Source organism: Dreissena polymorpha, chromosome 10 (genome assembly GCF_020536995.1).
Source record: "Dreissena polymorpha isolate Duluth1 chromosome 10, UMN_Dpol_1.0, whole genome shotgun sequence".
NCBI classification, from domain to species: Eukaryota; Metazoa; Mollusca; class Bivalvia; order Myida; family Dreissenidae; genus Dreissena; species Dreissena polymorpha.
In genome coordinates, this window is record NC_068364.1 from 8,443,985 (window position 1) to 8,467,973 (window position 23,989).

At 35.3% G+C, this 23,989-nt stretch overlaps 2 protein-coding genes across 6 annotated transcripts in view; one reads left to right on the forward strand and one right to left on the reverse strand.

Moving 5' to 3' along the window:
- Positions 1 to 1,759: 1,759 nt before the first annotated feature.
- On the forward strand, positions 1,760 to 15,242 carry LOC127848000 (syntaxin-1A homolog). Of its 3 annotated transcripts, XM_052380270.1 has the most exons (3): positions 1,766 to 1,904; positions 1,991 to 2,068; positions 12,305 to 15,242. In XM_052380270.1, the coding sequence occupies exon 3, from the start codon at positions 12,309 to 12,311 to the stop codon at positions 13,212 to 13,214; it is 906 nt and encodes a 301-aa protein (XP_052236230.1). In that variant the 5' UTR covers positions 1,766 to 1,904; positions 1,991 to 2,068; positions 12,305 to 12,308; the 3' UTR covers positions 13,215 to 15,242. The 3 variants fall into 3 exon arrangements, with proteins under 3 accessions (XP_052236228.1, XP_052236230.1, XP_052236231.1); XM_052380268.1 differs by lacking the exon at positions 1,991 to 2,068 and having other exon boundaries at positions 1,760 to 1,904; XM_052380271.1 differs by lacking the exon at positions 1,991 to 2,068 and having other exon boundaries at positions 12,309 to 15,242.
- A 5,657-nt stretch (positions 15,243 to 20,899) lies between these two features.
- LOC127847994 (succinyl-CoA:3-ketoacid coenzyme A transferase 1, mitochondrial-like) overlaps positions 20,900 to 23,989 on the reverse strand; it is a 28,437-nt gene continuing 25,347 nt past the window's right edge. For 2 of the 3 annotated variants that reach the window (XM_052380260.1, XM_052380261.1), the window contains one exon: positions 20,900 to 21,897. In XM_052380260.1, the coding sequence (XP_052236220.1) occupies positions 21,853 to 21,897 (45 nt within the window). In that variant the 3' untranslated portion in view covers positions 20,900 to 21,852. The remainder of the gene's footprint in view (positions 21,898 to 23,989) is intronic. The other variant, XM_052380262.1, reaches the window with a different exon arrangement.

A 23,989-nucleotide genomic window follows, 5' to 3' on the forward strand; every position in this document is an offset into this window, starting at 1 on the left:
ACTCTTTAACAATGTAAATTAACTGTGAAAAAAAGCATAAAAAATGAAAAAGATAAATTGTTGAATTCGGTGGAATATTGGTTTTAATTCACTCGTTATCATAGAAAAAATATATTTTCTCTCGTGGCTACGCCACTCGTGAAAATATTATTTTCTATGATCACTCGTGAATTAAAATCGATAATCCACCGAATCCAACAAATATCCTCTATGTTAAAGAGTTTAACTAAAGAATTTCGCTGGGATAATGTCGTAATTTTGTCAAAAATATGACGTCATTTCACAGTAAACAGTGAAAATTATGGATAATTTTCACCGATAATTTTCACTGTTTGAAACAGTGAAATTAACAGTTTTAATTCACTGATATTTCTCTATAAACAACCGGAAAGCATAAAATAAAATATGATTATTTATCATTCAAAATCATTATTTCACTGATTAATATTATAGGCACACGATGACTACCTGTGATAGGAAGCACTTCCCTTTCCCTTTTATTATCATATTACAAAGGGATAAGAACATGTTTCGGTAATTAGTTTTTAATTAATGTCAGTACATACATTTTTATTTATTGCCTGTTCACTATAGCAGTATTCCACAGCGAATTCTGCATTTCTGATTCACTAAATAGAGTGTGTTATATCTGGTAAAAAGTGTTGAGTTATCTGGAATCGAAGTGCCATTGTCTTTGAGATGATCGGTAATAGAAGTGTCCATGAAAATTTGGCATCCGACTCTTAAAACATTTGAATTTCCATAAATACGTTATTAAACTAAAATTTAACATGTTTTAACATTAATGAACATATTGATCTTTTATTTCGATTAGTTGGCACGTTCTTGATTAATTTCCAAGTATTTTTATTTTGTTGCAATACGTACTGATCATCAAATTCATGACGATTATCGATGAAATTTTATCTCTTTTTTATAATCCACTGTGTTTTTTTTCACGACTTTTTTGCTCCGCAATACGAAGTACTATACCATTAATCGACCAAACAATGTTACGTGTCTGAAAACCAAATGAACTGAACATAAATGCAAAAAAGCTGAAGAACTCAACTCTCACCCGTGGCTTTTGTTGTTATCTGGTATCGAAGTGCCTACTGTTATCAAAGTATCCGCATACCCGGCGTGATGTTTGTACAATTCAATGACGTCACTAAATAGTGAACTTTGTACTAAGAAGGGCGGAGTATTGAAAAATATAGTTCACGTCCAAAAGCTTTGAACCAAACCAATCAGAATCGTGTTAGAATCTAAATAATATTTTTCTATGATGGTTTTCGCACTCGTGATTTTATTCCTACGCATCTATACTCCTTTAATACTGTGGGTTATTCGACAACAAACCATGATAAAAAATATTATTTCTTAATTATAATCAATGTTGATCAATATCAGCCCCAGTTAAATTTTGCCTTTGTTTTGGATCATCATCATCAGCATCATCATCATCATCATCATCATCACCACCACCACCACCTCCATCATCATCATCACCACCACCAGCACCACCACCAGAACCAACATTATTATTATCAGTATTTATCATAATTATTAGTATAAGTTTAGTTGTTGGCGCTTGATTTTTTTTTATTGAAAAGGGCAAAACTTTTTTTATTATTAATGTTAAAATACATGTACATGCAAAATGTTTAGTATATTGTGACCCGCTGTGATATGGTATGGTGAACATGGAAAGCCATTGGGCTAAATTTAGAAATGACCGGATATTGCTAAAAATAGTATTGACCCGATGAATGACACATTCTAGTGATTCACGTTAAAACACACAGCATGTTTACACGGATAAATATGTAGATTTACAAACGAAATGTGAATCTTAGCATTGGGTCGGGATAATATATTATGAAGAAAGATTAAAAGAGACTGTAAGTATTGTGCTAATTTGTTATTGATATCGCTATTTATGCAGGCGGACACAACGCTAAAATGGTGACACATTTTGTAATTGTAGCCACACGCCGGGTATGCGAATACTTCGTTTACGGATGGCACTTCACTAACAGAGAACAACAAACGCCACGCGCTAGAGGTAAGTTCCTCTGTTTTATTTAAAGTTATATCATAAAGATTAGTTTTTAAGACAAGACACATGGTCGAGTTGATAAATGGTGTATCCTTTTGTATTGGGAATACACAATTTCACGGAAGAATGGTACAGTTTCGCCCAAAAAATAGAAAATTCGATCTGAAAACAGCATAAACTGGATGAACAGTAAACATTTTAACAAAATAAAACTACTTAGAATTATTGCAAGAAATTGTTTGCTATTCCAGCATGTAGAGTAATCACTGTGCTTCAAATGCTGTAATTTTGATAGCATTCAATGAAATATAAACAAAGATAGTGCATTTTGTAATAGGTGGCATACATAAAGTTGCAGCCACTTTGTTTACCGATAAAGGGCACTTCAGATTACGGAGACTTTCAACAAAGCGGGCACTCTAATTACTGAGTTTTATCTTCTACCTCAAATGCATTTATTTATATTATGGCTATTCATACGAAACATTTTTAAAATATATTTTTCAAAAATCACATTACTATTAATTTATACTATGTTTATTATAATTGCAATTTTCAAATAAGATAATATTTATTATTAAATAAATGTGTACGGATAATGCGGATCAACACAATCGTGTTTATTTTTACTTATAGCAGGGCTCTAGATAACGGTAGTGAAGGGGTCTTTATGACGCAAATACACATTTGTTCTTCATAAAATCCTATGTCGGTTGTGCTTATTTGAATCGCATCATCAAGACGATACTTATGCGTAGCAACAAAATTAAAAAGAGAATGGTAAAACTCCCTGTATTTTGAGCCCTGCTTATAGGGAGCACTTCCCTTTACGCAACGCTAACGTTTGCTCGAAGTGCGATTCACCTGACCCTAAATCACTGTATTGGTTGAGTTTTAAGAATCACGGTTAAAATTAAATCGTAAAAACAACTGATTCTAGAAAAAAAGGAATGCGTACATAAAATGTTTAAATGTCATATTATGGAGTCAGTACTTAGTATACCCACACAAACGAAGTTTAGGGTGCTATATTGGATAGAACTTCATATGCAGCATGTGTTGTGTTTATGTTAAAACAAAGACGGATATGCATAATTTTTACACCACTATCGTGTGATTAAATCAACCCCGCCCGTTCTTTTATTGCTATTTTCGTTTATTGGCATTGACCCAAAAAGTTCCAATAGAATTTCAAACCTGCATCGCTGCTGATATTAATCTCTGAGAGGCAGTTTAAGCAGAGTGATTATTCATGACATGCTATCTAATATAAAAGTAAATAGCCTTAGTACCTTCATTTGGACATAAAGATTAATGCTTTAGATCAACCGCTTAGAACGTAATTTAAAATATATGGTCATGTAGATTTTACTCATTAGACATATCCAATTTGTTTAACATTTATCTTCCACATTTATACCAAATCATAATCATATTTCAAAGGGATAAGAACATGCTTCGGTTATTCGTTTTTTATTTGCGTACTAAGTACATACATTTTTATTTATTGCCTGCTTACTTTAACAGTATTCCACAGCGAATTCTGCATTTTTGATTCACAAAAAACGAGTGTGTTATATCTGGAAAAAAGTGTCTAGATGTCGGGAAACGAAGTGCCATTGTTTTTTAGATGATCGGTAAACGAAGTGCAGATGAAAAATGTGCATGCGACTCTTAAAACATTTGAATTTTCTCAAATACATTAGTAAACTAAAATGTAACATGTTGTAACATTACTGAATATATTGATCTTTTATTTCGAATAGTAAGCACGTTCTTAATTATTTCCAAGTATGTTCATTTTGTTTAAATATGTACTGATCATTCAATTCATGCTGATTATCGATGGAATTTTATCGTTTTTTTTTAAATAATTCACCGTTTTTCCGCGAATTTCTTTCTTCGCAATACGAAGTGCTATACCATTAATCACCCAAACAATGTTCTGTGTCTAAAAACCAAATAAACAGAACATAAATACAAACAAACTGAAGAACTCACCTCTCGCGCGTGGCGTTTGTTGTTCTCTGTAAGTGAAGTGCCATCCGTAAACGAAGTATTCGCATACCCGGCGTGAGCCAGGTGCTAGCTAGATTTTTGTCTTTTTGATGAGAACTGGTTTGTTTTCCAATCAGTTTCCTATTCCACCCAGTAAGTTCAATTACATGAGCAGATGGACATGACCTCTTTAGATAATGAACATGTTAAATTATAAAACAAAACCAGAATACATTAATGATTTGCAGTTAAAGTTTTGCTATAAACATTCTGTATAGAGATAGAAAGAAGTACTGGAAAATGCAGCTGTAATTCACAATTTCAACCAACTTTTGTGAGTCTTGGTAAGTTGATAAGGTAGGAGAGCTGAAACACACCAGGTTTTCACATAATGCAGCCTCGAGCCAAGAAGGACTTCTTAAAGGTCGCGCTGGTGTAGTCAGGGACCTATTCACGATTTCGACATTGTTAAATCACGCGTAACGAGACTGCCAAGATAACGCGAGATCAAGGGTTCGGGGGGGGGGGGGTCTGACAGTATTCGCTCTACAGTAGACACCTTTTTTATCTGATATTTTGACTTTATAAATAGAATAAAAGCCATAAATTGCAGATTTATTACTAATAAAAACAATCATTATTTTTATTATAACGTTCAACGACCATCTGCTCATTAATAGTTCAGTATCATTGTAATTAACGGCTCCGTAATAAACTACCGGTACTGACAAAAATAACAAGATCATACCTTACTCATGTTACTGTACTGTGTGCTGAAATGTCAGAAATTAAAACAACCCCAGACTATTTTAATTTTTGAGTGCAAGTTAATTTAAACCCACCCACTAATTAAAAATAAACATTTTTATTATATTAGCTCATTTTTCTAAATTTTCAGAAATAAAAACCAATTGGTATTTGCACATTTCAGTAAACACAAGACTACTTTATTGTTAAATTTGTAAATTGTATAATAATCTCAGGCTTCCTGAAAAGTCCCAAACAGTGCCTGTCAACCGGACAGGCTGATGGAAAAGAAAGCCTGTCCGGACAAAAATTCACCTGACCGAACAGCGTGAGTTTATAACTGAAGAATTAGGTAAAGTTTAACTCATATTTATTGCAATGTGCATCCTGTGTATAAGTATTGGACAACTATAAGTAATTGATTTTGGAACATATAACATCAAATAATTATGTGTTCTTATGCAAATGTAACACACTGTAATTTTAGAATATGGTATTCATTCAATATAATATGTAATTATGTAGTCGACTTGAACAAAATATACTCTTATATATTCTCCGTACAATATCAATCTTTTACAAAACTATCTGTTTTATATTATCAAAAATAAAATAATAATGGCATTATGCGATATTACACTGATATAAGCACATTTCCGTGTTATTTCAGGCGTTCCGACGATACATAAAGCAAAACATTGCTTATATATGATGATGACAACTTCAAATTTGACAATTTCGATCATTTGTATCAGCATTTTTTAAGTGTAGTTTTTTATTACAACCTTTGTAATTGGATAGATGGTTATATGTCTGAACAATGAAATTGACGTTTTCGAAAAACAACAACAAAGGGAGAGTACTCTTAAGAACTAGTAACGCGTTAGTGTTCTTCATGACAAATAGGCTTGAAATTCACGAAAAGAGAGATTCCAATTGGATGTAATCCTTCTTTTGGCAAGTATTAGACTTTTCGGTATTTAGTCACATTTTGTTTGGCCTGTCACAAGGACAGGCAATATTAGAAACTTCGCCGGACCGTAAAGAATTTTGCCGGACAAGACCGGCGTTCCGGCCTTTTCAGGAAGCCTGTAATCTATATATTTTTATTACTTCTGTTGCAAGCCCAACTTGTTGTGCTTTTAAAATACATAAAAATCTATTGTTGACAACTATAATATTATTTAAGATCATAATTCAGCAAAAGTAAGTCCCCAATTCCAAGCTTACCCCGGCCAGTTAAACTGGTAGAGTGCTGATCTCTGACTCACTCATGGGTTTGTAAGTTTAAGCCTCAACTCAGGTTCATCTCTTAGAAATAATTACACTTTAGGCTACACTGTCTATAACCAAAATTGCAGATGAGGGTCACCGGCATACATGTATCAAATACATTGTAACTATGTGCTTATGTTAACATTTCCTGAAGATTCAACCGCTGAGCAGGATAACTAAGTTAAACCCATTTTATTAATGAAAAAAATTAAATATACTATCAGATGTATTCAAAAAGACAAACTGGTACCTACTAGTACTATCATAAGGAACATCATCCATTAACCATCTATACTTCCAGGTCTTTTGGCTCTGCTACACCAACAGGAATAAGCGTTCGGTTAATGTTTTCTGTGTTAATCATAGGGATTACAATTTATAATATTTCATCCCAACAACAAAATCTTTACAATAATAGCATTCATTTTACAGTCCGGTTTTACTTCTATTAGGTTAAAAACTAAATAGTGAATCAGTTTTTGAGATGAGCTTGTACCAAACACACACACAAGCTCCTGCACATACACACACTTTAATGAGCAAATATTTGAACTGTCACAGTTATTACTTGTTGGAATGTCTCAGACTAACCAGCATATACAAGCAGTCTTTACTTTAGCATTTTTGAACAACTAACTGCAGCCTGAATCTTTATGCTTTAATATAACAGATTAAAATACCCACTAGCCCGACTATATGAATCTGGAAACTTTAATAGCCCAAATTTAATACATATCACTAGCCCCGGGCTGTCGGGCTAGGGGTTAGCGTCAAGACTGTAAAAGCAATAACAATTCTTCAAACATTGATACTTGTCTTCTTTTGAACAAATCTGCCATGACTGGTAGTTAATTGGGATAGCCCAACACACAACCAATTAAGGATGACTGTGATGCAGGTGAAAGTTTCATCCATATAGATATTAAGCCAATGGACATTTGACCAGGGACACTTATTTTAATTCAAAGTAAATGTTTTCTTAGCACTGTTAATAGTCATGTCAACACATCACATGTTATATTAAATGATTACATGACAACATTGGATGTGTAGCAACTTAAACCACCATCCATTTTATTATATTTCTGAATGTGTAGGATATTTTTTAATGTAAGGGTATGAAGTAGACACACATCTGAAATATCTTTATTTTAGTTTTTCAAAGAACATAGTTATGTAACTGTGGTGATGTATAATATTTATTGCAAGAGTTATAAAATTCCAGGTGAAGAAATCTTGAGCTTCATGCAGCATTAGATACTCAGTACAGTATCCCAGTTTCTGTTGACACTGTGAAGTGTGATATTCCTGAAAAAAAGTTTCTAGAAGTTATTACAATAAACCATTCAATAACATTTAAATACAGCAAAGTTATCTGTTTTAAAATAATTGTTCTTTTTAAAGAAAAGTATTTTACCAAATGCCATCAAACTTCTTATTTGCCCAAACTTAACAAATAAGATATTTTTCCATACCCCACCCGCTTTAGCATGTTTCGTTTTTACCTATTTTAAACACAATAAAATCGAAATATAGCATAAACATGAACAACAATTATATCAAAGATACTAAGCTAATAAAAAATTACAAAAAAATAGCATACCATATAAGTTATATCTGCAAATTATTGGGAAATTATAATTGCTTCAACATAGAACTGTATGCAGACGCAATGCAGTAGATTATCGAGTACCCCCCCCCCCCCCCCCCCCCCGACCTCACTAAATCCACTCAGAGTTGTCTCCCTTAAAATAATGTCCAAAAGGTCAGTACAAACAAATATAGGTCCCTGGTGTAGTGAATGAGGTGTCCGCCTAGTGATCGGGAGTTCTTGGGTTAGCTCCCTACTAGGGGAGCGTTCTTATTATCTCCTCCATAGACATCAAGTACTGGTTCTTCCCAGGAAACAGACTCGACTGTGTCCATATCTGCTTATAATAGGCCTTCCTGTTATAGTCAGCAATTGACTGTAGGAAGTACAAAGTAGAAGAAGAAGAAGAACTTCTAAATGCACACATGTACAGAAAAATATAATGACAACCTCTTTGGAAACATAATGACCTTTATAAGTTGTGACATGGTGAAGTTTTTAACAGAAAATCAATGTATTTTGCCTTTGCAACAAGCAAATTTCCACCCAATGAAAATCTCAAACAACATCAAACCATTGCTTTAACATGTATAAGTTGTTCCATGCACATTAACATTGGCATCTTGTCGATCAAATAGATAATTTGATATTTTTGCAAAAGAGTTGGAGCTATTGCCAAGGAGGTGGCGTTAATGACAGGAGGTGGCCCCAATGCACATTTTCAGCTTCATATACATGTTGTATATAGTTTAATTTTTGGTGCCAATCATACACTTTCTGTGTCATATTCCAGGTTGAGTGTTCGATCATGTTCGAAAAGTTAAGTCTTCATAATTATAATGAAGAAACAGATGTCTGTCATTGAATTTACAGGTTCTATAAAACTGGAAAAGAACTTAAGTATAATATATAAAAAAAGGTTAACTATTAAAACTGTAGCTATCCTAATGTTTTGCAGATGTTAGTAGGAACAAACGAAATATTTTAGCCTATTTTATATTCGTAGATTTTTGCCTTTTTGTAAATTAAGCAATTGGAATAGGGGACAAAACTCGTCATTTCAAACTGAAGTAACATCTTTTAATTATTTTGTGAAGAATGATACTGTATAAACACATTTGTTGTAGAAATAATGTTTTGAGATTGTTGAGAAATTGGTTATTGGATTTATTGAATATAACATATTTATGGTTTATATCATACAATGTTTTTTATGCTCCACCAAAAATTTGTTTGGGGGAGCATGTAGTCGCCGCTTCGTCTGTCTGTGCGTGTGTCCGTCCATCCGTGCACAATTTTTGTCTGGGCTATTTCTCAGCAATTAATGACCGGAATTCAATTAAACTTTATGGGAAGCTTCACTACCAAGAGGAGATGTGCATATTATCAGCTGGTTCTGGTCGGATGATTTTTTCACAGAGTTATTGCCCTTTGAAATTTTCCATTAACTGTACATATAGTTCAATTCTTGTCCGGGCTATTTCTCAGCAACTAATGACCGGAATTCAATGAAACTCTATGGGAAGCTTCACTACCAAGAGGACATGTGCATAATATCAGCGGGTTCTAGTCAGATGATTTTTCACCGAGTTATGACCCTTTGAAATTTTCCATTAACTGTACATATAGTGCAATTCTTGCTATATATTTACACTTTGTTTTTCTAGAGAATGTGTTTATGTTCTGTATAGATTTAGGTTCAAGTATTAATGTTGAAAATAAAACGAAATGTTTCGTTTCCAAATGGGTTGTGATTGTGTGTTTATGTACATTTGTGGATGAATTAATATTCGCTGAACTACATTGCACAATTTTTAAAGAAATGCAAAACTTTGTAAAACCTAATCACCCTGAATAATTAAAAGTGAAATTTCAAAACATCCTGTCCTTATTGCACCTGGGAAGTAGCATTGGCTCATTTATGCATCGTAAAAGAAGTGGCGCCCGTGATTAACAGCCGTGCACAAGTCATCTGGGTGTTAAATTTAATGGGAGGACCTTTTTCTTGGAGAAAAATCTGTGTATGCACATTATACAGTATCCCAAAAATCTTATGTTAGTACATGTTGAAAGCGTTTACCACTCAAGCAATAACGTTTGCCACAGTATTGTTAGAATTGTCGTGCAATACTTCAAAGTTATTAGTATTTTCCAGAAAAAATACATGTATATCAAATGTTCACTTTGACATAACTGGCTTCAAATAAAAAACAAGAGCACCGCCTTGCGGGTGCAGACTGCTCATCTATTTTTCTTTTTAAAGGTGAAGGGAACTATCTCAATACTTCAATAAAAAAAGATGGATGGGTGGGGTGGAGAGGGGTGTATAGTGTGGGGGTGTGGTCATTTATTACATTATCTTCCAAAAATAAGAAATAAAAATGCAAAAACAAAATAAAATGAAAATTTTGGGGGGGGGGGGGGATTCTTGGGTGGGATAGTTGGATGGTTTTTCAAAAATAAAACTAGAGCTTTGTCACAGACGTGACGAATACCTCCACATGCCGTATTGACACATAATATTTTGCATGTCGTCTTCACAGAAAACAGCGGACACCATGCTCAATTTTTAAAACGCACTTAGTGACCCCTTGACCTAGTTTTTGACCCAGAAAGGCCCATGTTCTAAATTTGCCTTAAGATCATCTCCATAAAACTTCTGACCAAGTTTAGTGAAGATCGGATGTAAACTACTTGAATTAGAGAGCGGAAACCATGCTGAATGTTAAAAAATGCACTAAGTGACCCCGTGACCTAGTTTTAGGCCCAGAATGGCCTATGTTCAAAATTGTCCTAGAGATCATTTAGATAAAACTTGTGACCAAGTTTGGTGAGGATTGGATGAAAACTACTTGAATTAGAGAGCGGACAACATGGTGAGGTTTTAAACGCACTAAGATACCCCGTGACCTACCTAGTTTTTGACGCGGCATGACCCATATTAAAACTTGACTTAGACATCACATAGATACAACTTCTGACCAAGTTTGGTGAAGATTGGATGAAAACTACTTGAATTAGAGAGCGGACAACATTTTGATGTTTAAAACACACTAAGTGACCCCGTGACCTTGTTTTTGACCCGGCATAACCCATATTCAAACTTGCCCTAGACATTATCAAGATACAAATTCTGACCAATTTTGGTGAAGATTGGATAAAAACTTCTTGAATTAGAGAGCGGACAACATGGTGAGGTTTAAAACACACTAAGTGACACCAAGACCTAGTTTTTGACCCGGCAAGGCCCATGTTCTAACCTGGCCTTAAGATCATCTAGATACAACTTCTGACCAAGTTTGGTGAAGATTGGATGAAAACTACTTGAATTTTAGAGCGGGCAACATGCTGAATGTTTAAAACGCACTAAGTGACCCCTTGACCTAGTTTTTGACCCGACAAGACCCATGTTGGAACTTGGCCTAGACATCATGTAGATACAACTTCTGACCCAGTTTGGTGAAGATCGGATGAAAACTTCTTGAATTAGAGAGCGGACACTTAATACGGACCGACAGACAGACTGACCGACAGACAAGTTCACTCCTATATACCCCCTAAACTTCGTTTGTGGGGGTATAATAAACTTCGTTTGTGGGGGTTTAATAATAAAACTAAATGTTTTTGTTTTTAACCATACTTCTAAAAAAAAAATTGTGGGGTCGGGGGTACAGTGTGAGGGTGTAGTCATTTATAAGATGATCTTAAAAAAAAAAAAAAATTGTCGGGGGGATTTGAGGAGGGGGGGGGGTCATGGGGGATGGTTTGGGTGCAATCTATTGTAGTATGTCATGTAAGAGTTGTTTTGTCAAAGTATCAATCAAATCTGATCATACATAACGAAGTCATGGCAATTTTTGCAAAATTTAAACATTGACCTTGAGAGTCATGGTCATTCAAAGGTCAAGGTAAAATTCAACTTGCCAGGTACAGTACCCTCATGATAGTATGAAAGTACCGGTATTTGAAGTTTGAAAGCAATAGCCTTGATACTTACAAGTATTAAGCGGCCCAAAACAAAAAACTAAACGAAATTTTCAATTTGCTAAGTACAAAGGGGCCATAATTCTGTCAAAATGCGAGTCAGAGTTACATAACTTTGCCTGCACAGTCCCCTTATGATAGTAAGTAAGTGTCGCAAGTATGAAAGCAATAGCTGATACTTAAGGAATAAAGTGAACCTAAACACAAAACTTTACCAAATTTTCAATTTTCTAAGTATAAAAAGGGCACATAAATGATAAATCTGTCAAAATGCACGCCAGAGTTATCTAACTTTGCGTGCCCAGTCCCCTCATGATAGTAAGTAAGTGTACCAAGTTTGAATGCAATAGCTTTGATACTTTATGAGAAAAGTGGACCTAAACACAAAACTTAACTGGACGCTGACGCCAACGCCAAGGTGATGACAATAGCTCATAATTTTTTTCAAAAAAATAGATGAGCTAAAAACAAACTAAAGATAATTTCTGTTTTGTAACAAGCACGTGGTGATTTTTGCTAAATTTAGACAAATGGACATACATGTAACATCTTAAACAATAGCCTGTGTAATAGCCTGTGTAAAGATAAAACAGTAAGTTGCAAATTTCTGTCTTTTCAAATTGTTATCTCATCCCTATTCCTTCCAGAAAGATGGTTCGAGACAGGCTGGCTGAACTGCAGTCCCGAAGCACCGAAGATGGTGAATCGAGGACGAGCAAAAAGGAGAAAAATGGAACACCCCTGTTGAGCTCAGAGCAACAGCTCACTGAGTGTCTTGATCGCGTGACACTCATAGACAACAAAATACGCAAAATGAGAGACGATGTTGAGGAAATGAGTAAATTGCAGAGAAATATTGTTTCAAACCCTCTTATAGATAAAAGTGAGGTGAAGCGGCTTGATCAAACGTCCGACAGGGTATTCAACACTTCAACACAGATTCAAAAGGAAATTAATAGTTACAGACAGGAAGTGAAAGATCTGTATTTGGACCCAAACCATGAACGCGTGGTAAAAACACACCTGGACAGGTTAAACAAGGATGTTACGAGGACAATGAATGATTTCCGTGGGGCACAAGTAGACTACATTGAAAAATCGCAGAAAATCCACCACAAAAAGGTGGAAATAGTTGGCGGCGAGGCAAGTACATCAGAAGCTGTAGACCCTAGTCAGGTCCAAACGTCAGTTTTCGGTGCCGATTTTCTGATGGAGGCGCAGAAAGCGAAAATGGAATTACGCGAGATTGAACAACGAGATGCTGAAATCAAGAAAATTGAGAACAGTGTCATCATGGTGAATGCTCTTTTCAAAGAGATCAATGCTCTCATCATGGAGCAAGGGGAGACCCTAGATACCATTGAGAAGCACGTTTTGGAGACCAATGTTGCAGTAGAGTCTGCAGGAGTACAGCTTCACGAGGCTAGGACGTACCAAGAAAAGGCACGGAGGAAAAAAATCTGCTGCATTGGAATTTTGGTTGCAGTGCTTGTCATAGCGGGCATCATTATTGCCATTGTAATTGTTACTAACAAGAAAGATGAAAAATCCACTTAAACTGCTTTCTGATTGTCCCCCCATATTTTTGGCAATAGGCAATCTTTTATGTTTTGACAACATCAGCAGTCCAGAGATGATGAAATCATATGGCCAAGTTATCAGAGTAGTCCATTTTGGGGTCTGGACAACTTTTTATTTAATCAGCATGTCCATGGACAAACACTTTAATAAAGCAATACTCCCCTTAAAATTATTCATTAAAAGATTGATTTCAATGTCACAAACCCTGGCTGTATTGACACAATTTTACAAGTTATTTAAATATGCTTTAAACGCCATTAATTTTTTTTCCTGATTATGCTTATTCATTTATGCTCTGTTTAAGATGCTCCAATTGTTCTGGTACAAAATTGATTAACATAGATCAGTGCTCCAGTAAGGCAAATTGGAAGGGTGACCTGTCCCTCCGAAGCCCCTTCCTGCCCTTCCGAGGTGCCGCCCTGCCTTTTTATTCATTAAAAAAAATAAAATAAAATTGACATGGTAATTTATAAATTGTTTATTACATTGTGCTTAGTTTATTCCTCATTGTAGACAATTAATTTGCATGGTTTAATTATAATGGGAATAATATGTTCTAACAATAATAAATAACATAAATATTCATATGCAACAGGGAGCATTCCAGATACTCCCGCGCGCTCCAAAGTGCCCTTTTGACAAAATACTGCGTGTCGAAAGTGCCCTTTTGACGAAATAGCCTCCCCTGCCCTTTTCTAATCCTAGCTGGAGCATTGGATATAAGTGTCAAAATGGTTAACATATTTATGGTTAGATCTAACCTGCTATTTGGATGTAAATATGAGTCATGTTCTGAGAAAACTAGGGTTAATGCATGTGCGTAAAGTGTCGTCCCAGATTAGCCTGTGCAGTCCGCACAGGCTAATCAGGGACGACACTTTCCGCTTTTATGGTATTTTTAGTTTCAAGGAAGTCCCTCCTTACCGAAAATCAAGTTTTGGCGGAAAGTATCGTCTCTGATTAGCCTGTGCGGACTGCACAGGCTAATCTGTGATGACACTTTACGCACATGCAGTAAGTCCAGTTTTCTCAGAACGCGTCTCATATGTTCAGCTGGTTAGCTTGTGCAATTAATTTTATACCAGTAAGCTTCTGTAATGTCAATAAAAATTGTATAGAACAAAAGCTATAAAAACATGAACAAATAAAATTTTGTAACAGTAACATATTATTTTACCTTTTTGATATTGAGCAACTTTAAAAAAAACTGATATTATATGAACATAATTTTACATCTAGCATTGTACAATAAGTTATTAGTAAAAATTTAAATCAATATCAAATGCACACTGTTATATACATGTACATGTAGTATAGTGTGAGGTACTGTCAAATGGATTTACCATATCCACAAGTGTTCTTTTATATTTAGTTGTCAATTGGCAAGTAAGATTTAGTCAGATTTTTCCAGCCCAGCAATCTAACTTAAACATAGTCATTAATTTCATTTGCTTGTTCTTTTTCACAATACATGTTCAATTTAATATCAAACGCGCAGAAAATGACTGTATGAAATAAGTATGTCACTGTATACTGAATATTTCTGTTTCAATGTACGCATGCGCGTCAAAAATAACTTTAAATCCAAGTCATGTCAAATTGATATTATTACATTGTTTTCACATTCATAGTCGAGTTGCTTTCTGGAAAAACCTGTCTTAATGCGCCATGTGCCCAAAGTATCGTCCAGAGCAACCTGTGCAGTCCACACACAGAAACGACACTTTCCACTTAAATGATTTTTTTCCTCTAAAGCATGTCTCTTAAACAAAATCTAGTCTAGGAAGACATTCTTGTCCTAGATAAGTCCGTGCTGTCTGCACAAATTAATTTGGGGCAATACTTTATGCACATGTATGCAGACCTGTTTTGCCAGAGACTGGCTGAATTGAATTAAGTGCAAATACTTCAAACATTCCATTTCACAGTTTTTATTAACTTTTTGAATTTTGCAAATGTTATTTAAATGTAATGAAAATAAAGGTAAATAAACGTGTAACTATGCTATTGTTCATTTTTGTAAAATAATATATTTTTTTATTTGCTCTCTTTATCCCATTTATGCCTAGCGTCAAGAAAAAAGCCTTGACAAACAGCGTAGACCCAGATGAGACGCTGCATGATGCGGTGTCTCATCAGGGTTTGCGCTGGTCTCTCAAAGGAATTTCTGTAAGAAATATTCTAAATATAGAAATAAATATACTAGACATCCCTAATTTGGAAATTTATTGATCCAATTTTGAAGGATGGGAGAGTCCACTAGGCATAAATAGGTTAAACAAGTATTCAAAGAATCATAATAATTTCAGCTTTGTACATCTGTCTGTCTGTTCTTCCTTAACCATGCTTACTAGTCTGGGCTATAAATATATATTCTTATATTACTTATAGACACATACGAGAAAATGCAAATGTCATTTATAAAGGTAGATACATGTAAATATCTACTAATTCGTAACACAGTTACCGGTACATGGATGATTGATGAAATCATTCAGGAAAAATATTAGATGACAATTATTATTTCATGACTGCACAATTCACCTTCTTCAAAGATATTTTTTTACACAACTTTCCCCTAATCGATGGTGCATCTACGTACAGCGGTTCTTCATGGAGATCTTTAGGGATTTAGTCAGACCTAAAAAATGGCAGGGGCCTGAAAATGGGTAAGATGACCTCTTCAGTGAAAATGTGTTGTATGGTAAAATTGTTACGTTGTCAGTGACTCTATATGCTGTTTCCACTAAAGAACTTATATTCCATTATCCATTAAGTATATATCCGTGATTAATGTTCTTCAATAAATGTATTATTTGAGGTTTATATTGAGTAATACTGTATTAGTGTATTACACTACAAAATTGCCAAAAGCCAATAAAAATACCTTTAAGTAATACTAAATTTGGGAAATAAAAGTGTGGGGAAAAACAGAAGGGGCTGGTATATTTTAATAGGGTGGGGCATAAAAGTAGAAGAGCCCCCGGACCCCCCCCCCCCCCCCCCCCCCCCCCCCGGACCCCCCCTGCTATTCTTCTTACTGCTACAACTGAGCGAGTGAGCTTTTGAAAAAAACATTTAACAAACATTTACTACCAGATATTTGTGTGTGTGTTTGCATTCACGAGTATCAGCTTGGCTGCCTAATTAAAGGGGCCTTTTCACAGATTTTGGCATAGTTTGAAGTTTGTCATTAAATGCTTTATATTGATAAATGTAAACATTGGATCTTAAAAGCTCCAGTAAAAAAACAAGAATAAAATTTAAAAAAGGAAAAAAAAAGTAGCCGATACCACGGCTCGAACAAGTGACCCCCGGAGTCCTGGAGTTAGTCTGAAGTAAAGACGCATCAGCCCTCTCGGCTATTCCGCCAGGTACATGTGAATACCAAAAATATAGGCATGTCAAATGTTACTGAAGGTGGGAGGATTTAGTTTCTGTTTTGTTCATCCTTCATTCTAACTTGAGTTTATTTTAGTTTGAAAAGGTTTGAAATGTAGTCATGTCAGTTTTTTACATAGGTTCTGGGGGCATATTAAAAACGCACCGTCCGTTAGTTAGTCCATCTGTCCCTCCGGATTGGTTTCCACTCAATAAGTCGGGCAATTGTCATCAGATCTCACCAAACTTCATGAAAATGTGTAAGGCAATAACGTCTAGGTCAAGTTCGATAATCAGCCAAATTGACCCCGATACTCTTGAATTATGGCCCTTGAATCATCGTTAAATTGTTTTTTTTGCTTGTTTCTGCTCAATCGCTCGAGCAATTGTCATCAGATCTTCACCAAACTTCATGAAAATGTGAAAGGCAATAACATCTAGGTCAAGTTCGATAATCGGCCAAATTGACCCAGACACTCTTGAGTTACGGCCCTTGAGTCATCGTAAAAAAACTTTTTTCTCGTTTCCGCTCAATAACTCGAGCATTTGTCATCAATTCTTCACAAAACTTCATGAAAGTGTGTAAGGCAATAACATCTAGGTCAAGTGTGATAATCGGCCAAATTGACCCAGACACTCCTGAGTTACGGCCCTTGAATCATCGTAACATTGGGGTTTTTCTTGTTTCCGCTCGAGAACTCCAGCAAATGTCTGGATCTTTGCCACACTTCATGAAAAGGTGTAAGGCAAAAACATCTAGGTCAAGTTTGATAATCGGCCAAATTTACCCAGACACTCGGCCTGAGTAACGACCCTTGAATCATCGAAAAATTGCGTTTTTTCTCGCTCCGCTCAATAACTCCAGCAATGGTCATTATATATTCACAATACTTCATAAAAATGTGAAAGGAAATAACATCTAGATCAAGTTTGATAATCAGCCAAACTTACCCAGACACTTCTGAGTTACGGCCCTTGAATCATTGAAAAATTGCGTTTTTTCTCGTTTCAGCCCAATAACTCGAGCAAATGTCATAGGATCTTCGCCACACTTCATTAAAATGTGTAAGGTCATAACATCTAGGTCATGTTCGATAATCAGCAAAATTGACCGAGATACTCCCGAGTTACAACCCTTGAATCATCGAAAAATTGAGTTTTTCCTTGTTTCCGCTCAATAACTCAAGCAATTGTCATCAAATTGTCACCAAAGTTCATGATGTAACCTTCATATTTGGTATGCATGTGTGTATGGACAAGGCATTTCCATACGCACACAAATCTTGACCCCTGTGGCAATGACCTTGGAAGTTAGGGTCGGCATTTAGGTTTTTAAAAATATTATCTGTTATTTAGCTGTCTTACATAACTATCAAAGCGTTTTTCGGGGGCATATGTCATCCGATGGAAACAGCTCTTGTTCAGTACTACGTTTCTGTGAAAAGATGCGAAGACATGAAATTTTTTATTCAGCATAAACAATTCTAAGTTTTTATATGTTTTTTTAGCTCAGCTGTTTTCGGAGAAAACCCGAGGTATTTTCATAGCCAGCTCGTCGTTCGCGTCGTGCTAAAACCTTTACATTTGCTCTAAAATCAAAATGCTTCCACCTACAACTTTGAAACTTCATATGTAGATGCACCTTGATGAGTTCTACATGCCACATGCATTTTGGGGTCACTAGGTCAAAGGTCAAGGTCACTGTTACCTCTAAAAAACAAAAGAAAAACAATTCTGACAAGCTTTCATTTATTCAAAACTGCATCCGTAGCCGAGCGTTTGCACCAATTATGCCGTGCTCTTGTTTTCTTTTTGTTGCTCTTTGATAATAATTAAATCTCTTTCCTCATGCAATCCTTAGTACTGATGATTCAAATTTGCTGAAACTTAATGGGCTGATCTTTAAAATGCTTTCTGGATAATTATGCCAATCTTTGTCCATAGAAGGGCAACTAATCAACTCCTTGTCATTTTGTGTGCAATTATTTATGAACTTTCTGACAATTTTTTTATTGTTTTGCATAAAAACACACACAGAAAAAAGCCCTTTCTACTGGTGACTGTTTTTTGTAACTTAAAAACATAATCTTAAGGAGTTTTATACATTCACTTTTTTATAATTTATGAAAATCTGATCATTGAATTTTAATACTGAGAAGTTTCCAATTCAGCTGTAAAAAAAAGAAAAACTGAATTTGAGCTGATGGTCATGTTTCTTAAAGTAACATAAATACTCAAAATAAACAAATTTCACAAATTATTTCGTAAAATAAAGTAAATCCATAAAAAATCAGTGTTCCTTATAGCAAAAGCCAAAATTTCAAGGCTAGATGCGGTGTGGTAACATAGATTTAACGATAAACAAAGTGCTCGTTTTTATTTCTTGTGTGATAATATATGCGGCCTCTAGAGTGTTAACAAGGCCAATGATGATGTCGCACGACGGACGATGGAGAAAAGCTCACCATTGTGCTCAGTTGAGCTAAAAACATAAATGTAAGTATAAATAAAAGTAAAGACCTTATTTTCAAGGCTGTATACACTGTAATTGATAAGACGTACTTCTAAACCAATTAAACAAAAGTTACTGTGGTGTAAACAGGATCTTCACAGGAAAGTACTTGTAATATTGAAATAGTTTGTACTTGTAATGTGTTTTACATGACACTTGTACACAGCAATTCACTACAACCAGCAGGGGAAGAGGACAATTACAACGAGTGAGGCATGGTATAGGGGAGATAACCCTGGATTATGGTTAGGTTAGGATTAGTGTTAAGGTATGGGTTAAGGCTAATCCTAACCCTAACCCGACCCCTAACACTAACCCTAAACCTAACCCTCTAACCCCCCCATACGCATAACAATACCATGCCTCGCTTGTTGTCGTCCGCTTCCTCAACCTGCAGAGGGTGTTTAACAAACTTTTCCACTCAAAAGCAAACTGAAAATGGCTTTGTGCAAACAGCATAAAACCAGAAAAGCCTGCGAGTAACTTGCAGTCTGTTCAGGTTTTATGCTGTTTGCTGCTCATCAGTATCTAAGGGTTGGAAAGAAAGCCTTTAAAACTTGAATCCAGTCTTTAATTAAATTTAGATTTCTAAGAGACCTCAAATGCTTAAAAATATGTATCTTAAGTGGAAAAGGGTTAACAAACTGTCTAAGTATATGTACAAACAAGTTTGTGAACACTCTAGAGACGATATTTATTTCCCACTCTTCATGAAACATGGTCAGAACATTTGTCTCAATGACAGCTTGGCTGCATTTGAAACAGGGTCATGTGGGATCATAAACTAGGTCACGAAGTGAAATTAAAGAACAAGAGGGCAGAAGTGCCAAGTTTGCAAACTTGTGTGCAAATATACAATAGAACAAAATAGTCTTAGCAAGTTTCATGATGATTAACCCAATTATGCCTAGTGGACTCTCCCATCCTTCTTAATTGGATCAATTTATTTCCAAAATTAGGGATATCTAGTATATTTATTTCAATATTTAGCATACTTCTTACATACTCCTTTAAGCAAACAGCGTTGACCCAGATGAGATGCGGCATCATGCGGCGTCTCATCTGGGTCTACGCTCTTTGCCAAGGCATTTTTTCTTGACGCTAGGCATAAATGGGTTAAGCAAAGAATGGGGCCCATACAGTGGGCAAATTTTGACCCCAAGGGCATGATTGAAAAAATCATGGTGAGAGACAACAATTCGATATCACATTACAAATACCAACCCTTTTGTCTTGCGGTTTACAGGGAGATTTTACAAATTTTTCACTATATGATATTAGGGAAGCAAATAACTTCCAGGGCATGTCAGTTTTTACTCTTCAGACATTATTTGAACAAACTTGGTAGAGGACAACTAAAGGATGTTACATGTCAAATACCAAACCACTCGGCTTTACATTTTTTGAGGATTTAAAAAAAAAGTTCCGACAATAGAGTCTAACCAGTGTTAACCCTTTGCATGCTGGGATTTTTGTCGTCTGCTAAAATGTCGTCTGCTGAATTTCTAAAATTAGCATTTTCTTCATTTTTTTTTCAAAGAATACTATCAGAATAGCAAATAGTTTGGATCCTGATGAGACGACATGTTCTGTTTGCAAAGGCCTTCAAAATTCGGTTCCAGCACTGAAAGAGTTAGGCAGCCAGTGAATGGACTGGTCAATAACATGGTCAATTACAGCTGGTGACCTCTTTTCAGATGGTTGGTTTGTTTATACATGTAGCATCATCCCCATTCAAGGAAACAAACATCAAAAGCAAAAACACTGATAGTTTTTAAAGTGTACTTTATTTTATATGTTTATGTACATGTTTATATTACGGTTGTATGTACATGTAGGTAATAAACTATATAAAAAATCATATTAAGCTTTGAAAAAATTGTTACTTTCATACATGCCATAAGTGTGTGTTGTAAAAGTTGCAACTCAGTATGATATAGCAACAGGTATTCGTATTCCATAATTTAGCATTCTATTAACTAGATAATAATGCAACTCATGTTTGCAGAACGCCTAATTCTGCACTCAGCCATGTAAACACAAATCTGGGATTAATCATGAAACAAACCAATATTGTATCTGATTGATACAGTTCAGGCAGATACATTTTTTTTAAACCTATTTATTTAAGCTCAATTGCATAACAAGCCTAAGCTTATATGAAACTCTCCCAAGTCTGTTTTCTTGGTGTCTATGGGGGAGATCTAAAGAACGCTCCCACAGTGGCAGATACCGGGTACATAACTTAGCAAATTCAAATAATAATGACACCAATACATTATGTAATAAAAATACAATCAAAACAAACATAACACGTAACAGTTCAAAGCGAGATTTCATATTGCTCTCTAAATTTTAATTTTATCATTTCCCCACTATACACCTGAAAAATGAATAAGTAAATAGAGTTATTCTTATAAGAGCATAGCGCTTGTTTGAGGTAAATTTAAAGTTATTTGTCTATGGACGGACAAACAAAAGAATCAAGCCAATATCTTTATGCCTCCCACAGTAGTAGATGATGCGGGCATGAAAACATGTTTACAAGTATTCAGTGGCATTTCACACATACATTGATAAAATCCTTGGATATATGTTGATTAGAAAATCTCAATTTTTAGTAGCAGCCTGTGTCATTTTGGATGGAAATCTTTCACGCAGACATAATTACACATGATCAGTTATCATAAAACTTTACAGAGATTATGTTGATTATTTGTTTCAGCTGTCTGCAATCTGTCCCATGGGCTTGATGGTTTCAGCTGCCTGTAATAAAAGAAGAATGTGCACTTCTTTAAGTAGCATATCAAAGTTAAAAGAACAGAAAAACTGACATCAAGCATAACAACTAAATAAGGGAAATACTGTAAAATATTATACTTTGAATATAAATGACAGAGGAGTAAATAAAAAAGATTTTAACAATGTATATTTGGTGACTTTTTGATAACAGACTAGTTTTTTGCTGAACATAAGAAAACACCAATACGTGGTTAAAAATCGACTCCCCCACAGTTGTTTTATGGTTACACAACACTATTGACAAGCAGTTCCCATGAAAGCTTTATCACACACCCAGATTCCTTTGACCTTGAAGTGGTAAATACACTCACATACTATTGTTTGATTTACTCATGACTATTGAACATCTCCTGAATGACATTAACGTGCTATAAAAATCCTTCAGCGAGTAAAGGAGATAGGAAGCAGATATGAAAACTATTCACCATCAATGACCTTGACCTTGAGCCGGCATGATAGACTTGTGCCAATTACCTTAAGATTGTTGCAAAGTTTTAGAACAACCTATTGAAGGCTTTAGAATTATGGAGCAGACATGAGCTAAAATGGTTATCTTTCAAAACATTGTCGCCATGTTCTATGAAAATCCTACATTTGGTAAAGGAATTATGGACACTTAAATAAAGGCTCAACATTTTGACCTTGAAGAATGTCCTTGAAATTAAGTCAGCATGACTGACTTATGCTTTCTGCACATTCTTTAAATGACAAAAACTTGTGAAGCAAGTTCTTTGAAAATCCTTGAAAGGGAACAGGTGATGTAGGGCGGGCATGAAAGTGTAACGGACTGACTGGTGAACGGACTGATGGATGGGAAGACCAAGGGCACTCTATTATTCACACTTTGCAATGGTGGATACATAAATAATGCATAATGTTGACCTTGCTTTTGTTGGTATATTTAATACTTCAGTGTTACATGAACTTAAAATATGCCATTTTTTATGTTTCAACACCTTTAACACAATGATATTTGTCAATTCTAGATGGACAAGCAAATTTGTAGAATTGATATCCCCCACCAATTTCAGAATTATGTGAAAGGTGGACGGAATGATACACTTTAGGACAGACAGACGGATGGTCAGACAGTCTGACAGACAACGCCACTTCTTTATCCCTCCGCCTTTGCCAGGGATAAAATAATCACTACCATTTTTGTTTATGAAATTACATTTTTATCTTTGTAAAATGGCTCGAACACCTATAATGAACTTGAATCCTGAATATCTAAATGGTTGCAATTTTTTTATACACTCAAGATAAACAAAACATATGTTTGGACACAGAAGAATCCACTATACATTCAACAGAGGACAAAATTACAAAGCACTGATTGCAATAATAGATTCCTTCCATAACAATCATCTACACATTCAGCTGTGAAAGTTTAACCCTCAACCACTTAGATACATATTTCTACACGTTTTTAGTCCCTTAGGAAACAAAATTTAATTAAAGAAGTTTCTTATTAGATTTAGGTTTTAAAGGCTTCATTTCCAACCCTTAGTTACACTCGATTGGTCATTGTCGGCTCGGGTACTACTTACATATAACCCGGGTACTCTTAAGTATACTTACATGTACCCCGGGTACAGTAAATATATTTAAACGTACCCGGTTGATATTATACTGTACCCGAGTTGTATTCCCGCCCAAAATCCGATGTCATTAACGCCCTACTGATTACCGTTAAACACTATTGTATATCTTAAACAAACTTCTCTTTAAAAAAAACAGCATCAAAATGCTTTTTGAGTGTGAATTGCATTAATATAGAGGCCATTTAACAGAAAATTGACATAAATGCGAACATAATTAGGTTTAAAAAAATAGCCGACAACGACAGATTTAGCATTAAAATTCCCGGGTACGTTTTAGTAAATTTACGGTACCCGGGGTACATGTAAGTATACTTAAGAGTACCCGGGGTACATGTCAGTAGTACCCGAGCCGACAATGACCAATCGAGCCTTAGTTACTGATGAGCAGCAAACAGCATAAAACCTGAACAGACTGCAAGTTTTTCACTTTGCTTCTGAGTGGGAAAGGGTTA

Bases quoted from the DNA above. Each gene is read 5' to 3' on its own strand.
- LOC127848000 (XM_052380268.1), top strand. From the start codon at position 12,309: ATGGTTCGAGACAGGCTGGCTGAACTGCAGTCCCGAAGCACCGAAGAT.